Below are 17,211 nucleotides of genomic sequence, written 5' to 3'. Positions count from 1 at the left end.
ATAGTATGAATTAATGTAAGCATTCCATCACTAGTGCCAGAGAGAGACAATATAAGAATAATCTTTGTCCTTTTTTTCCTGAAATACATTTGGTTGTGGACATATTGTACAATCAGCACAGACTGATATTTGGGGATAGCATCAAGTTCAGTAACATGCCTCAGAGACCAAATTATCACAGAAATCCCCTAGAAGTCATCAGTAAGGATGTTTAAAATGGGATGGCACTTTTTCATTACTGATCAAAGCTGTCTTGCTTCTCCGTGCAAAGAACATATACCATGTTTAATTTGAGTTACCTGCATTTTACAACTATGTTCTACAGGTGAAAAGGATTTTTACAAGATACAAGACCCTATAAAAGTAAGAGATGCTGAATGTATCTGGAAAGAGCAGCTTTACTGCAACCTGTGTTAACCATAGGAGAAATGTGTTGAAACTGAAAATTCTCCTGCTGTGCACAAGGTAATATCTAAATCCTTATTCAGACAAAACCAAACAGACTCTCTGCCTAGAGGCTTGATTACAAGACTAGCTGAAACTCATGAAAAAAAAATAGAAAAAGCCCAGCATTTGATGTCCCCTTACAAGTGAGTGAAACATCATAGGATCCTTACTTTTTCCTTTCATTTTCTAGTATCCTGAATAAATCTTTGAAGTACTGCGGAACACGGACAATCACGTTTTCTGAAGGACCTATATCTTTAAGCTCAGGATAGACTTTGGTGTCAATCACCTTCTTGATGTATCCCAGCCAGTCAAACTGCAATGACAAAGAGAAGGCTGGTTAAAGCAGATTATGGAAGTGAGATGATTTATTAACTAAGTTACTTATACCTTTAAAGCTAATTATTTCAATGCTTTACTTATTAAAATCTTAGAAACTATTGCACTTTCTCACTACATATGTTTTCAATCCTCATTAAAGTTGGAACTATATTTAAAATAACATATACTGTAAATGAGCACACACATTCTTAATGATACATCTTTAACATGGTGTTCTGAACACTAAAGACAGTTTTAATTATACAAGCCATATATTAAAAAAAAAATTTCAGTTATCCCCAACCAACCTGTGGAATCAAGGCACTAAGGTCCGATATGTTCATTTTATTGTACATCACCTCACTTGTTCGATTTTCATATGGAATCATGATCTGGTGAAGAAAAAAAATGCACAAAACCATCAAAACAAGGTTTATCCTGCAGGGACTCTTACGTCATTACCATCCTTCATAATCCCAGTGCAAAAATATCTCACCACCTGTTTTCCAAACATTTATGGCATTAGCCTCTGTTTCTGAGGATTGCATTTAACTAGAAAATATGGAACATATTTCCTTTTATGTTTAACTTATTACTGGGGAATTTAATGAGCTGCATGTCTTCTTTGGATTTTAGACTAATTTAGCTTGGATTATGCTAAGGAAAAAACATATTAATACATAAGAGAGAAAAGTACACCTTGAGCATTAATACTTATTTTTATTATTAATATTTATTAATACTTATTCATTCCTTCATTCCTTCTATTGAATAGAAGCCAACTTCAGATTTAATAGGTCAAGTTTGAGATAGGTTCATCTTCATAACTGGAAGTGCATCTCATGCGTCAGATTTGAATATGTTCTTGCTAGGGCTTTATTCCACCTGGGAGAAGGGCCAGATACACACAAGTTTCTCCTCATTTCACCCCATCATCCTGATTTCCATAGCATGAAACCTGAGTATATAGGCCAGAAATTAATAAAGTATTTTCCAACCAGGCCTCTCATGTGGGTGAGCAGAGGAGACGGATCTCAAGTTCCTCTGCAGTGTCCAAGGATACAGCAAAAGAAATCCTAAATATGAAGCAAGACCTTTTATGACTGACAAGAGGGACATGCAGACTCCAAGACACTGTGGAGTGTAGTTCATAATAGTAAAACAAACAAAGTACAGATACAGCTCAAAAATTTCTCAATGTTCAAGAGAAATAAAAATTCCCAATGGCAATTCCAGCCTGCTGTAAGGTAAATCTTATACAACAGGCTGCATGCTGGGCAGTCTAAAGGACAGAGATTGACACCTGACTAACCAGATCACTGGCACTTCTCCAATCAAAATTCTCCAGTAAGTGTTTATGGTTTTACTATTGCCCAAGCCAAGGGGAAAGAAACTTGCTTTATTTTCCCTTTCTGCAAATTTCATTTATCTGAAAAATCTTTAAACACTTCTTGAAGCCATTTACTCCCTTCCTCACAAAACTTTCCCTCCTGCTCCAGTGATTCAAACTTAATAAAAATCTTCCTTGTACACAACAAGCTCTCTCAAAGCATGCCACTCCTTCCTATTCTTGCTGCCTCTTCCTGAGCATAGAAATTCTCCATTATATATGGAAAAATGAAAAAATGCAGAGGAACACAAGATACAATCAAACCTCCAGCAACAAACAGGACTACATCCATCACAGTAAGATGTTCATATAATCATTATGTTTATTAGGGTTTATGCAACAATCCACGTCTATTGACTGATGCCTAATATCTTGACAGATGTTAGGAGGATTATCCTTACTAAAATAACCTGTAAGCAAGCATGACTTGTTGCATAATGATGTGCATTACTGATGCTGAGGGTTGTTACATGATCCACGTCATCTTGTATGGCAGCTTCATTTACGTACTTTGTGGATTAATGCTCTGTAAGACAATTGTTAAGCAAAGCATTAGAGCTACCACAGCTAAGGATACCTCTTCTTATGCCATCACTGATAAACAGAACAAATATGTACTGTTTTTCAAGTGTGCTGGGTCACAAGGAAGTATTTGTGCTTTAGTCCATCCATGCTAAATAGCTGCAAATGAATATTTGGCTTGGCTTAGATGATTGACAAAATTTCCTCCCCTTCAGCAGAGAGATGGAAATACTGATTGGCTGCTATTGTGGGTGGCCCTCACTTCTGTACAAACACACATTAAGAAGTATCCTGTAGACTGCAAAACCAGAATCCAGATAAAAGACACCTGCTGCATCACCTGTCCTATGCAGCAGACTTCTATGCTAACAGAAGACCAGCATATCACAGGGATAACTTCTTTCCTTGCACATATGAAGAAGGAATACTCAGCTCAGCTGGCAGTTCTGCAAACCAGCATCAAGTCTATACCCTTACTTTTGGTGGTTTCCCAACACTGAGGCCAACCCTTCTCTTTAGTTTTAGTAAAGGTTGAAATGATAATGAAGTTGCCGCTCCCATGAGTGGGATTCCTGTAGTAGCCACACTGAAACAGAGGTATAGAGAAGCAAAAACACTCCTTCAATCTGCACTAATCCTGTGGTATAAATTAAACTCCTTGCAAAAATGTCACCAAGTAAATGTCAGAACCAAGCACCAGATTTAAATATGCTAAACTTTACTATCTATATCCCCTAAATTAAAATATCCACTCTCCCAGACTACTCCATGAAAACACTTCAGGAGCTAAGGATGGTACTGCTGTAAACACCACCTCTCACCACCAAGATCCAATATCCCACCTAAGTCTTGCACTGCTTTTAGACTGTTCCACAGAGAATAAGCCCAGTCTGCTTCTTAAACAACAAAGTAATATATTTTTAACACAGGTGTGTGGCAGGAGCTCAGATTCTACACAGCTTCAAAATTATAGAAACACTTAGGTTGGAAAAGGTCTTGGGTTATGTCATATTTTTCCAGCTGACCAGTGGGTACCAGTGAATTGGGGTAGATGCACTTCAGCTGGGATATTGATCTCATCACCTTTTTGGAAGGAGAAGCCCAAATTCGTATGGGACCATCCTCAGGCACTTCCACAGTTTCTAACACATCAACAGCCCCTGTATCTCTGTTGCCATATGGGTCTCCATCTCCCAACTCCATGGAGATGGCAGACCAAAGGACCTTGCTAATACACCATCCCTTAAACATTGCCATGCCACCCCCAGGCTTGCCTCTGGTCAGCCTGGCTGACATTACAATTTAAAACACCAGGGGTTTCTGGCTAAGGTTTTTGCCCTGAGAATAAAATTTACAGTTTAACAATTAACTAAGGGAGAAATATTATTCATCCTTTCTTCATCAGGATCTGCTCCTTCTGCTTCTAAAATCTCTTTGCTAATGCTGTTGATACAATGGCTTTTCGTTTCAAGAGAGGATTAGATTAGATTACCAACCTCTGCTATTTTAACTTCCAGTTTTAGAACTGATTTCATATCAGATTCGGCTCGGGAGGCATTTGCACCCAGAAGCACTGCTGTATCAACCATGAACTTCAAAAAGGCATCTCGGTACTGCAAAGAAAGAGAAAGACTGAAATGACAACAGGATTTGCTCTTGAGAAAATTTGCTCTTGAGAGTTGCAGCAAGAGACCAGAAATGCCCAGGTATAGAAAGGGGTATATTATTTTCATGCCTTATGAACCAAGGTTGTGCTTTCCTTACCTTGAATGGCAAGCAAGTTAAAAAGGAGAAATAACACTGTAAAAATACCGTGTATGACAGAGACAACTGCTGTGGTTCAGGGAGTACAAAACTCAGGAAATGCAAATGACATTTCTGGATTAGACGGACAATATTCAGCTCATACAAATGGATTAGACAATGTGTAAAAATGCACACCAATATTTTAAGCCAACTAATACAGTAACCACCATGGGACAGAAGTACTTGTATACAAGTGCAAGCTTCACTTAGGAAACTGCAAGAGTATTTGATAGAAGTGTGTTTTCTGCTAGAAACCCTGCAAAACCCAAATCCAAACAAAGCACAACCTTTTCTCAGTTTGGAGCTCAACAAAAACAAAACTAACAATGAAAAAAGATGGGGGGAATAATGGTGGATCTATTTTTCAGCTGACAATACTTACAGATTTGGCTTCTGTAGTATTTTCTAGATAATCCTCTCGAGATGCCAGAGAGAGACTTGCTTGATCAAGCTGTTAAAAAAAAACACAAAGTAACATTTAACAGCTAAATTCATCAGATTCAAAGATAAACTGACAAGCAGCTTTGGAAGAGTTCACGTTTTTCTGAGTTGTGTGCAAATACCCAACATATAAAACACTGCACCAGTCTGAATTGGACAGGTTTTCAAAACAACAGGAAAATGCTATGCTGTGCTGACAGGAATTAACTAAATCACATTACTGTGGTCTGCGGAGCCTCAGGTGACCCCTGCAATAGCTAAGCCACCTAAAGAAAAGAATCACAGGTGTGATTTAGCTGTTTAAAACAGCTACATCAGTGAGTAGGAAATGCAAAAGGACAGGGCCTACAGGATCAAACCAAAGGTGCTGATGACTGTGCCTGTTTCAGAGGTACAGGAGTCAGCTTGGAACCACACCAAATACCCCCGAGGTGCTGCAGCATGAGAGCTGCTGTCTATCTGGGAGGCATCATCAGATTTTTGTGACTGAAGCTGGGGTTACACTTTTGAGTTTCACCCTAAACCAGCACCGGGGCTGTACTCAGTCTTCTGAACAGATGAACTGAAACTGAAGTGCCAGCCAGGACTGCATGCACAGGATACTGTTATATCCCCAGTACCTTAGCTAAAGGTGTCTGGTAGTCCAGAAGGATCTTTGACCTTCATTTACCTTTTCCATCTAAACATGGATCAGATTTTCTGGTCTACATTCACCCTAATACTGGAATTAGACCTGAAAGTTTGAGATCTGCATTTAGTGTTTTGAGTGAAATATCTACATGGGAATATTTGCATACTGTTTCAAATTCCTAACCAGGAAAAACTCACTACACAGTATGTATTTTATAATAATTACTAGTAACTGAGATTTCCCAGAACTTTTCAATGTAATCAGCTTAGGTTAGGGTATGGAAGCCAAAGCTGAAAACTTCCATTAACCGTCTTCCAAACTCTGAATAAGATACAGATTGGAGCAGAAGCAACTTCTTAGATGTTCTAAACAGTTTTGGTTTGATGCTGCAATTGTTTTTAAAAGGTAAGTCTAGTGACAATAGACTGTATTTATTCATACAATTCATATAAGTCTTATTTAATCTAAGTACTTTAGGCTAATTGATTTATATTTCACATTTTCTACATGTGAAAAATAAATAAAACTTAGAATTTTAAGTGCATGAATAAATGTAATCTTTTCCTCTACATAACAAACTATCCTGAGAAAGGAGTTATTGTGATGCTCAGTGCAATTCTCATTCTTTGAAAAACAGCATCAGTTTCTTTTCTCAGCACAATGATGCAAAAAGAATATACTAATGTTTTTTTGTACATGTGTCTTTGCAATAGTTAACTTCAGATTATTTGGGGAATTTCAATTATGTGACTGTTACATTAAATGCTCATTCAAATTCCCTGGTCTTAGAATTAGATTTGACAGCATATTAAACCAAGAGAGCACAAATATGAGAAACAAACAAAAAATGTTAACCAACAGCTTCAGCATTCATGAAAAAAAAAAAAAGAAAAAATATCATGCTGAATGCTGAACAAAGTTTTATTTGGAGTTTCCATTTCTTTTATGACCCATTGATGGTTTTGCAATGCTGAACAAAAATAATTTTGCAATAAAGCCATTTTTACAAGAAGATTGAAATACACTGTGGTACATCTACACCCCAGGGAATTTGTTAAAACATGGACAAAGTACAGCAGTGGCTTTGCATTCTGCAGATCAAGGTCCGAATCAAATTAACATCAGAATACCCACAGAATATACGTCATTTATAGCATGTAGTGCTTCAGTTAGATATTTAATTCCTAGGTGCCCCTAAGCATCGTCAGTGAAGGTCCTGCTGGTTGTAAATAATTTCCAAGAGACCAGCACTGAGGGTGCTCCTGCCCAGCCATTTGCTGACAGGAGACTTGAACTGAAATATTATGACAGGAGACACTCAGATAAGCATCTCCCTGATTCTATAGCTTCAGTTCTTTTGAGTGAGTCTCCAGCTGAAGAAAACCTGACAGGATCTCAACAGCATTGTAGCAGAATGAAACCTTTAACACAGCAAACTGTTGATCTGCTGCTGATTATTCAGGAAAATGTCCTAGAGATGAAGGAAAGTTACCCTTCAACTTTATGCCAGTTAAATGCCTCAGTCAAAAGACACATGGAAGAACTGACTTAGAACTGTCCAGTACCACCACAGTCCCTAAATACAATGTATTCTTGGCTACATTCCTACAGCTAGCCAAGATGCTTGCAAAATAAGGATCTGAGATCCTTTTTTTTGCTGTGATGAATGCCATCGTAACTTTCTTATTTGTTCCTTCTCTCTTGCTTTCATGAACTATTTTCTTGTAGCCATGGAGGGAGGGTCTGCTCTGGCTTCTCATCTGAAGTTCTTAAACAACAATGCATTTGGCTCAGGCACTCAGTCTTGTCACAGTTATACAATTTTATCTGGAGTTTTGTCAGACTACAAGGAGACAACATTTCTTAAGTCTTTTTCTTACTAAACTGTTATTTAATGCCATGCATTGTTAACAATTTGGCAATGTTTTGGTCTAAAAGCAATTTCAGGAAAAATTCAATTGGTTTAAAAGCAATTTCAGGTCTAAAAGCATTTCAGGAAAAATGTGAATTCTCTTATTTCACATTTAAAAGCACTTGGGATAGATCTCTCTTTTAAGATGCTGTATAAGCACCAGATTAAGTGTTTCCATCTCAAGAAAAACAGCTCGAGTTCAAAATCTCTGCTACTGATGGACCATTTTTCATCCTTACAGACAAAAAGTCTTCTTCATGAAACCGATGAGTCATAAGCAGCACACAGAATTAGATACTGAGTTCTGATTCTCCTGCACATAGACCCTGGCTATTGGTCTACTGGGACATTTTTATGGGTTTTTTCCATTTGAAAGAAGAAAACCCGTACAGAAATACTTTTCAATAGCATGTGGTTGCTAGTGACTTCTACATTCCCATAAACAGGCACCTACATGCATCTGTAAGCCAGCAGATAACAACAATCAAATGTAAACATTTGGTACGTAAATGTGTTTTAAAAAAAGAGACCATAAAACAGCATGCAAAGTGACCTGTTAGAAATGCTGCACTCTACCTTCAGGATATAGCGGTGGGAGATTTTGTCATCGGCAGCCACATACAAACGGATGAAGACAGAGCTGCTGTATTGGCCACGAAGAGTTGCCAAGGCTTGGACCAAGCTGAACTTCCTCTCTGACCACAGTCCTTCAGGCCCAATATTGGATTCCAGCACAGGCCAGCGGAAAGGTGAATGCTTCAGGATACTTAACAGGGGTTTCACATCGGCTTTTTCAATTTTATCTGAAATGCCCAAGTGTAACAACAATTACATTCCAGACAATTCAAGTCCAGCAGCAGCCACACAAGACAAAGATTTATTGGCATCGATTGACTTCCAGGCAAGGCAATCACAATAGCTGAAACGCAAAGCCTCTGCTCTGCCTGTGAGCAGGGCAGCATAGAAGTCCAACCCTGTTTATCTGTATCAAGAATAAGAGAGGCAAGTCAGCACATTTCCAAAAAGGCAAAGGATAGAATTAGGTAAATTTTTTTAAAAAACACTCTTTGCTTAGGAACTAGCATAAAAATTTTACTGGTTTTAGGGAAATTTTGGGGGTTATTGCTCATAATCAAGTCCAGAGGAGCAATATCTGGGCACCAAGGTTATAGAGCAGGCTGTCTCACTTGCTGGCAGTCAGATGGGCCATGCTGTGTGCAGGAAATAAATCCTGAAATAGTCAGAAGGACAAAGGGGACTTCCAAGCCTTCTTTCACCTGTGTAGCTACCTAAGAGTAGTGATATATCCCGAATTAGTGAACATTACCTTACAGCATTTACAAACTGAGGAAAAGCACTCTGCTAACATGGCTAACTTTCTTGACATGCAGATACCAAAGCTAAAGAGTCAGGACTGTCTATACCCAGCCCTGGGGTAGTGTTTTGATTAAACAGATTTAGAGAAATGTAGAAGGTGATGAGCAACAGGCACTTGAAAATATCAGTATGAGAATTTCATCAGAGTATTCCTCTGATTTAATAACCCCAGGCACTAACCCCACAACCGTGGGGCACAGTTTAACATCCTTTTGCACAGATAAATATCTCTTCACAGTTCTGACAAGCAGAGGTTTCTCTAAAACTGACTTGCACCTGAGTGTATCACAGTCTCAGTTCACAGCTTCAACCCCTGCTGAATCCATATCAGTACAATCCATGCATCTGCATAGAGCTTCACAGAGCTCTGCAGAGAGACAAAAGCCTGCCTTTATAAATGCAGGAAATGCATCTGTGACCTCCTCAAATCAATCTACTTACCCTCATTCATGCAGGATGCATAAAGGATCTTGGCCTTCTGTACAGCTTCACTGTCTCGTCTTTTGCTGATGGGTTTCTCTAGCAATGCTGAAAAAAACAAATAATTTTTTTCAATACTTTGGAAAATGCAGACACTGCTTGCCTGTTTCAGCATTTTGTATAATCACAGGATTTGTTTAATTAATTATGAGGCTCCATGTGTACTTTCTTAAGTAGTAGCATAAACATAATTGCAACTTTTTCAATCCCCAACAGAGAAGGATTTTTTACTTATTTATTTTAAAAAGAACTGATATAAAGCACTAAATGATAGATGCAGCTTGTTACTCATCCTCACAACCAGCTACCCTCAGCAAATAGAGATGACAGGCAGTTGTGGGGTGAGGGTGGGAACCAACACACAGAGAAGGGAGTCAGGAATTTTTTCAAGTGGCTCAGCTTCTGGTGCTGGTACATGATGAAATCAGGACCTAACAGAGAAGGTTACAGGATCCCAGGAGCGAGCTGTAAATCAGCCACGATGCAGCTGCAGATACAAAGTACAGTGGCTGAATGCAGAGGCAGCTGAGCTTCAGAGAGATATATCAGCCCAGGTGCTGCACAGCAAAAGCACTTCCACGGCCAAGAGAAGCAGGGAACTCTTGAGCACAGCACAGGAATGGGGCTAGCAAACTCTGTTGGACCTCATCTGGTTTTGCAAGACCCAAGCAGGTCCTGCACAGCCTTACCTTAATGTTACTGGGACCACTGGATGGAGTGGCTTTGCTGGTATCAAGTCCCTCCTGTGGTGTGGTCAGCCAGAGCTAAAAAGCCTTGAAAAATTCCAGACTCCCTTCCGTGCACCAAAGTACCACCCAGGGCTCTGCTCAGTGCAAGTGCAGCGCAGTGCAAGTGTGCTGAGCAGCATGCCCCACACAAAAGGGGGAACAAAGAAAACAAGAGTCCCAGAGGCCTCTGAATCCAGAGAACCACTGAGACTCCATAACACCAGCCAGGGCAAGACAAAAAGCCCTATTGCCCAATTCTTTTGCTTAGACAATTAAGAGATTTAATGACATTATTCCCTCTTAGTTATGAATAAGATTTTTCTATAAAAATACTTGTGGAGAGGATAGCTTTGGTTTCAAATCCTCAAATATTTCCCAATTTATTAAATATAATATAATGCAAATAATCTATATATATATATATATGTTCAGTGTGTACAATTCATAGCAGCATAATCAGACCTGTTCACATTTTTAAATGGCATTTTGAAAGAAATTATACATGAGTCCTTCATAAAACTAAGGATTAAAATCTTCCCTCTCATTACAGGCATTACAATAATTTCTGTCTTTGCCAGTGAGCTGTACAACCATGAAATTTTGAAGCTAATAAAATCCAATGGCTAAAGCTCAAGAGAGAAACAGATTATATGAGCCAATAAAATCAACTCTAGAGATACAACTGCATCAAATTGTGTTAAAATCAGACCTGATGTTTTTCCATCAAACCATTTCATTTTTGTGACATCTACCCCGTCTCACTACTGCAAAGAGTGAGGTGGGATAGATGGTGCCAGCTTGCACAGAATCCTTTTATGAAGACAATTCTCAGTTCTGATAACATAAAATCCAGTGATCAAATATGAAAGACTCAATAAGATGCTTGAATCCTGTGGACACTGAAATAGAGGGTGTGATCCATGGATGGTCTTTAGGCTGTGGAGATTTCCCAGCCTTAACCTCAAGATTTCAGAAAGATTTAGAAGCTCAAACCTGGACCACTGCTCACATCCACATGATTTCTACACTAGCTAGTATAAAATCCAAACACAAGATTTAGAAATTTGCTTCTTATTTAATTCACAAATACATATAGATTTTATGTGTCCTTGAGTATTTAAATTCTTACAGATGAATAGCAAGAAAAGGCAAGAATAGGAAGAAAAGGCAAGAATAGGAAGAAAAGGCAAGAAGCACAGCATACTGATCAAAGATATATGTAATCAATTAGTCTGTCTAGAGGTTGCTTATTCATGGAAAGAAAGTCACTACTGTGATTGAAATCTATGTAGGCCTATCAAGCTCTCTTTAAATTAGCAAGATTGGGTCCTGTGAGCAGCCTGGCTGCAGCTGCAGGCTCTGACAAACCCACTCCATACAGAGCTATGTTTGTGTGGGTCTGTGCACGCTGCTCTGCAGGGCAGCAGCTCAGTCTGCTCTCCCAGGGCTCTGCAAGCTGAACAAACCTGCCCCAGGGCCATCCCACGCTCTCTGAGCAAGGGAAATGCCAGCCAGTGACATACAGAGAGCAAATTCAGCCTGCCTGAAAAAATTCACCTGATCTATAGCTGCTGGGAGAATTGTCTTTCCACTTTAGAAAACTGTAATACTTCAGATATTTTCTGTTTTGATGCCAAAATGTAAGCAAAACCAATGTTGTCTTTCAAGGGATAGGAAGAGGAAAGACCACCAAAGATCAGTTAATGCTGCACCTCATAAGAAACCACAGATTTGCTGTTAAATTCTTTTGTGTTTCCAAGCTCCACCTCTCACGCCTCACTAAGGAATTGTGTGTGTTCATACAAATCTACGGAGAAGTTCAGCCTGATAGGCTTTCCTTAAGCACAGTTTCCTTAAACTTTGACTTAGTTGGGGAGATCAGGACTACCAACATTTTGACTAAAACAGCTCACTTAGCACTAAGAAGGACACTGAGCTTCTTCTTGGAGCTGTCTTGCTTGCTTGCTTTCTGTTTTCTTGTCTGTTTTCTTGTTTCAAATTAAAAGTTCTAATTCCTTAAAGCAATCTTCCATTTTAGAACACCATTTTTTTACCTCTAAAGAAGAATTGTTAGGAATATATAGTTTTGATCAGATTAGGAAATACACATCAAACGTCCAACAAAATCTGCACAGGTTAAAAAGAAACCATAATCTAAGCTGATTTCCACGCATCTGAAAACACACAGAACTGTTATTAATATCAACCAAAATTCAACAATTTATTGCTGCTACTGAGTTATACCATTAGCCTGCCTGCAAAGCAGAATATCATAACCTAAAATCACCAGGACAAACAATGTGAACCAGCATAGCTTAAGCCAGTTGAATATACAGTTTGAATCCCATTTCCTTAGCCAAATATCAAGGGTATGTTTGAATAGCTTTTAGCAAAACAGTTAATTTTCAGTTACATCTTTCACTTTCTTCACTTTTAAATTATTTCTGAAGTCATTTTCTTTGGGATAAAAAAAGATCTTTGCCTCAATCACTGACCTCAGCACCTCATTGTTCATGTTTCCATATGCACAGGATCCCAAATGCAAGATTTCTGTTTTTTGTCACATAAAACTTAGTTATGGCAAGTGTCAACACCTATTAGCAATTGCACTTCACAGTGCTGTAATAACATAACTCATGTCATTAAGCAGCTACTACTTCAGTCAGAAACTGGCTAAAGGTGTTCATGATATCCAAAGCTTCCTGAGGCTGCAAATGGCTTCATCATTCACTTTCTTTCATAAAGGAGATGAGGGTGTAGTCAAGGTTCTTGAACTTCTGTCATCCCAGGTCTGGCAGGTTTGCACCATTGCACTCCCTGACTGTCATATAAAACACACAGATTAAGCATCACCAGCAAAAAACCACTCCATAGCTGGGAGAGATCTTTATTTGTGCAAACTGGAGATGCTCAGATATACAGTGAAGGAATAAAAGGCACATCTGTGGGTGGGGAACTGGGAAGGAAGGAAGAGAGTTTATACTGAGTTGCCTTCACATAGTTCTTTTTCAGGGCAAGAGTGCTAAAAAAGGCCAGCTTCCTGTGGTTTCCTACCCTTGAGTAAATAGCAATCATCTGCTGTTAAAAGTGAGAGCAAGGCACATTACAAAGTAAGCTTTGCATGTGTGTTTATTTAACTGCATACTATTCTAAAGCTGCTAAGGATAATCTTGTGGCTAAGTGTTACCTTTAATCTTACTTTCCATTTCCAGCCCGTGTTGATTTTCCAGCCCACTGTCTTGCGCAGCTTCACTTTTGTTTTCTACCATCATATTTTATTTATGGCACCAAGAAATCCCATACCTTTCCTTCTTCTGACTTGGACTGCATGAAAAAGGATTGCAATGCCAAATTTTCAGAGAAAAGAAACATGCACACCATTCATTCAGATTAGAAGTATTGATTTCATTTATCAGTGTCCTGATCAGATTGTATATATACTGTACCCTATCAGACAGTTTTCTATATATATTGTTGTGTTGAAATCCTGATAAATACTGTGTTATTCATGAGGTTTATTTCCTATTCTAGTGAAAAAATAAGTTTTCTCTGCACTTTTCAACCCTAAATATAGAGAAATATCTAGTTGGTAAAGACAGTAGCATTTCTTCCATTAGTTTTTGTCCTTATCCTTTTACAAACATTTCCTCTGTTTGGAAAATGCAAGCTCAAGTGTTTGTACAGTGATATCTGACAATGATCTGAAATATATTATAATGCTTTGTGTCTTAAAGAAAAAGAACTCCATGTGCAAATATCCCCCAGGGAATATGCATGGACTGTAAAAAAACCAAAAATTATACAAGAACCCCAAGGGACATCCTATTTCCTGGGAAGTTGTAACCCTGGAGGACTGAAAAGCTAAAAGCAGACAATAATTCAGTGTGAACTCCCAGGGCAATGCTAGAATAGACAGGAGTCTTGGATTGCAAAACCAGAGGAGTATCAAAGTGGGGAGATGATCTTAATATGTACACAGGCTGGTGAGACAGACTGGAACACAGCCTGCCCTTTGGCTGTTGTCTGAGCTGTAAAAACAATGTTGGACAGTTGGACAGAGGGCAGAAAAATATCAAAACAATTGGGTTTTTTTTTCTTTGGAGGGTGTGGCTTGAGAAAGAGAAGGGAAGGACAAAAAAAGCATGCAATGAGGGGACATGATTTTTCTCACAAGAGATGTGAAAGGGTGATGGGATCACAATATCAAAACACCTTTAGAAAATGCTTGGTGCCAGAGAGGTCTTTAGTCTATGGCAAAAAGGCAGAAAGAAAGCCAATGGTTGAACGATGAAGACAAATTCATCAGTGACAGTGATTAACCACTGGAACCAGCAACCAGAGAAGATAATGGCTTTTCTGCCCCTTAATATTTTCAACATGCTTTTTTGGGAATAAACTTTACCCCAAAGTCAATTATATTTCATCCCAGTGCAATGCTGAGCTGCATTACATGGGTAATGTAATTGTCTGTGACACAAAAAAGGTCATAGGAAACAATCTAGTGGTTACTCCTGCAATTGCACTCTATACATTTAGGATACAGATCTCAAAGCACTCTTAGGCATGACAGAGCAAGGAGACACAGCCATTATCCATTGTTGCAGATAAAGAAAGTGAGCCACAGATTATTACTTATCTAACTAATGTCAGGTTCCAAGTGACTGGAATAGTGCTCCTTTATGAGCATAAAGCTTGCTGAACTTGATCCACACACTCAAAGAGCTTGATCCTTTGGAGACAGTGAATGCCCCTCAGCCTCTTTAATTTCAGAGACAGTGGGAGTTGCTTGGCATACTGACATGATGCTCAGTACTAAACTGAAAGCAGCTCATAATGCATTTTTTTTTGGGACCAGATTCAGAAAGCAGCCCAAGGGCCTACACATTCAGCAGGTTTATTTGTAAATATCCAATGACAGAGAATTTCTCTTTCAATATTTGAGCAATAAAGACTCTGCTAGTCATCCTGCCCTCACTGTGCTCTGCAGCTATAAGAACTAACTTACTTGAGAAGTTGAGAAGAATAATTAAAAGAGCTGTTCCCATCTCCAGCTATCAGTGACAGCCTTTGTTTCCTCCCTAAGTTAGCCCTATTCTGTGCTACCTCTGTGAAAAAACAAAATCCAAGTTATCTTTTGAAAAATTGCACATGGTCCTCTGATGCCAACAGCAGGTCCTTGTAAGGATGTTCTGTGAGGAATTATCTCTTAAATGCAGAGAAAAACCTTTTCAAACCTTGGTTGGTGTTTAGCAATCAAACCAAACACACAAGACATGTGTGCAGAATGTCATTCCTTGAGGTCCCTGAACTATAAAATAATTATGACAAATCTAGTCCTCCTTAAAAATGTCTAACTCTTAATTCCCATATTTGCTTCACACTTAAGAGGTATGACAAAAGAGTTCCTGAAAAGTAACCTCTGAAACCCAAGTATCCAACTGCACCTGTGCCACTGGGGTTGTTTAGCCCTCCAACTGCATCATGAAGCCATTGGCCCCTCTTTGAACTCTCAGCACTCTGAATTTCAGAAGACAAGGTCAGTATGGTTCACAGAGCAAAGATTTGGCCAAGATGCCAAAGGGCACACAAAAAACTTTGAAACCACACTGCTATTACAGATATCACAGCTAGACAAATGTACAGTCTGAAGCAACATAAGCTTACACATTCCAAGAGTGATAATTTTGGAATGGTTTGGGGCCAGCTGACATTCATTTAGAGTATCTGGTTTCCAATTCCTCCTTTTCAGAGTTCAAAGTGAAGGAGAGCTGGCAGTGGTAAGTATCATTGTGCCTACGAGGGGCATAATGTCCTACCCCAAAATAAAAGCACTGGCCACAGCATATAAAATTATACACAAGACTGCTGAGATCATTTGACCAATGGTAACATTCCTGTCTTGATACATGAAAATAAGAATTTTACTAGTCTGCAACATTCCAGGTTGCAAAATAGTCAGAGAAGAAAATCTGATACATATATTTTTATTCTCATCAGTTGGGAAAAGGGACTTATACTGGAATGGGATCTAGAGGGGAGAGTGAAGAATATTGTATATGTATGTATGTATGTATGTATGTATGTATGTTCTAAATGGAAGTGATAGACTTAATTGATATTTCAAGCTGAACATATTTCTTGGAACAAGACAAGTATCATCAAACCAAGATTATTCTTAGAGTTAAATCGGTTCCCTCAGGGCACTCTTGAAAAAGACATGGACATCTGCTGTAGGACACAACATTTAATGTTTCAGCACAACTTTATCCCTCTTAGCAGGTTAATAGCACAGGTCAAACTCCCACACAAATGCACCTGCCCAGCTTCCATTTCAGAATTGTTTTGCATCTGGAAGCCTTGGAAGAAGAGCAAAGCAAGATCTAGTCTGCCTGGAAAATACCACAGAGACAAATCTCAGTGGAGGTGCAGATATCTGCTTACAGTTCTCATCTGACACCAGTGCAACCCAACCTCAAACACATCATTTCAAGGCCTCAATACATTCCTTTATGTCTTTAAAACACAAGTTCTGCTGAGAATGTCTCCTGATAGGCAACTTAAGTGTGCAAAATCACTTCTTTCCTCTAGTAGAAATTGATAGCAATATTTGGTTTCTGAGGGTTCCCTAAAATATGAGCTTAACTAAATTTATTTGTTTTTTGTAAACTACTAGTAGAGCTAATTATTCTGCAGAGCTTCTTGCTAGTTCACGTATCTTATGCACAGTCTGGCATGAGAAGTCTGGAGTCCTTTTCCCCACCAGACACTTTATTAGAAGTGAACTGCAAATAATTTGTTTTCAAATAAAAATTTGTTTCCAAAAGTCCAAAATATGAAAATACACAATCTAAAGATAAAATTTTTATTCCCTTGCAAATAAACAAGCAAAAAAAAGTGATGAAAAATGTTCTCACCACCATAAATAAATTAAATAATTGCTAACTTGTTACTGACATTAAGGATCTTCTTCCTTTTCTTTGTGCATTGGTGGCTGCAAAGAATTCTCCATTTCAGAGCACAGGAAAGGAAGCATCTAAGCCTTATGCAGTACAAAATATATTTCATTGCATTTTATAAATATGTATTTTGAATTTCTGATTAATTATAGTCCATATTTCTCTACTGTTTGCAAAATATATATATGGGAGAACAAGCT

At 38.6% G+C, this 17,211-nt stretch overlaps 1 protein-coding gene and 1 long non-coding RNA gene across 2 annotated transcripts in view; one reads left to right on the top strand and one right to left on the bottom strand.

The window, feature by feature from the left end:
- The window catches only part of PHEX (phosphate regulating endopeptidase X-linked), a 97,843-nt gene that overhangs the window by 67,200 nt on the left and 13,432 nt on the right, over positions 1 to 17,211 (bottom strand). Inside the window, exons 4-9 of the mRNA XM_021552941.3 lie at positions 9,289 to 9,375; positions 8,047 to 8,273; positions 4,869 to 4,937; positions 4,177 to 4,293; positions 1,077 to 1,160; positions 618 to 763 (exon numbers count right to left, since the gene is read on the bottom strand). Coding sequence (XP_021408616.2) covers positions 618 to 763; positions 1,077 to 1,160; positions 4,177 to 4,293; positions 4,869 to 4,937; positions 8,047 to 8,273; positions 9,289 to 9,375 — 730 coding nt within the window. The remainder of the gene's footprint in view (positions 1 to 617; positions 764 to 1,076; positions 1,161 to 4,176; positions 4,294 to 4,868; positions 4,938 to 8,046; positions 8,274 to 9,288; positions 9,376 to 17,211) is intronic.
- Positions 354 to 8,159, top strand: LOC110483233 (uncharacterized). Its single transcript, XR_002467535.3, has 3 exons — positions 354 to 465; positions 4,198 to 4,386; positions 7,712 to 8,159. It is a non-coding gene; the product is annotated as an uncharacterized LOC110483233 (long non-coding RNA).

This window comes from Lonchura striata, chromosome 2 (assembly GCF_046129695.1).
Source record: "Lonchura striata isolate bLonStr1 chromosome 2, bLonStr1.mat, whole genome shotgun sequence".
Classification (NCBI taxonomy): domain Eukaryota; kingdom Metazoa; phylum Chordata; class Aves; order Passeriformes; family Estrildidae; genus Lonchura; species Lonchura striata.
The sequence above is the reverse complement of the archived record's forward strand: the minus strand, read 5'-3'. Positions and strand labels throughout refer to the sequence as shown.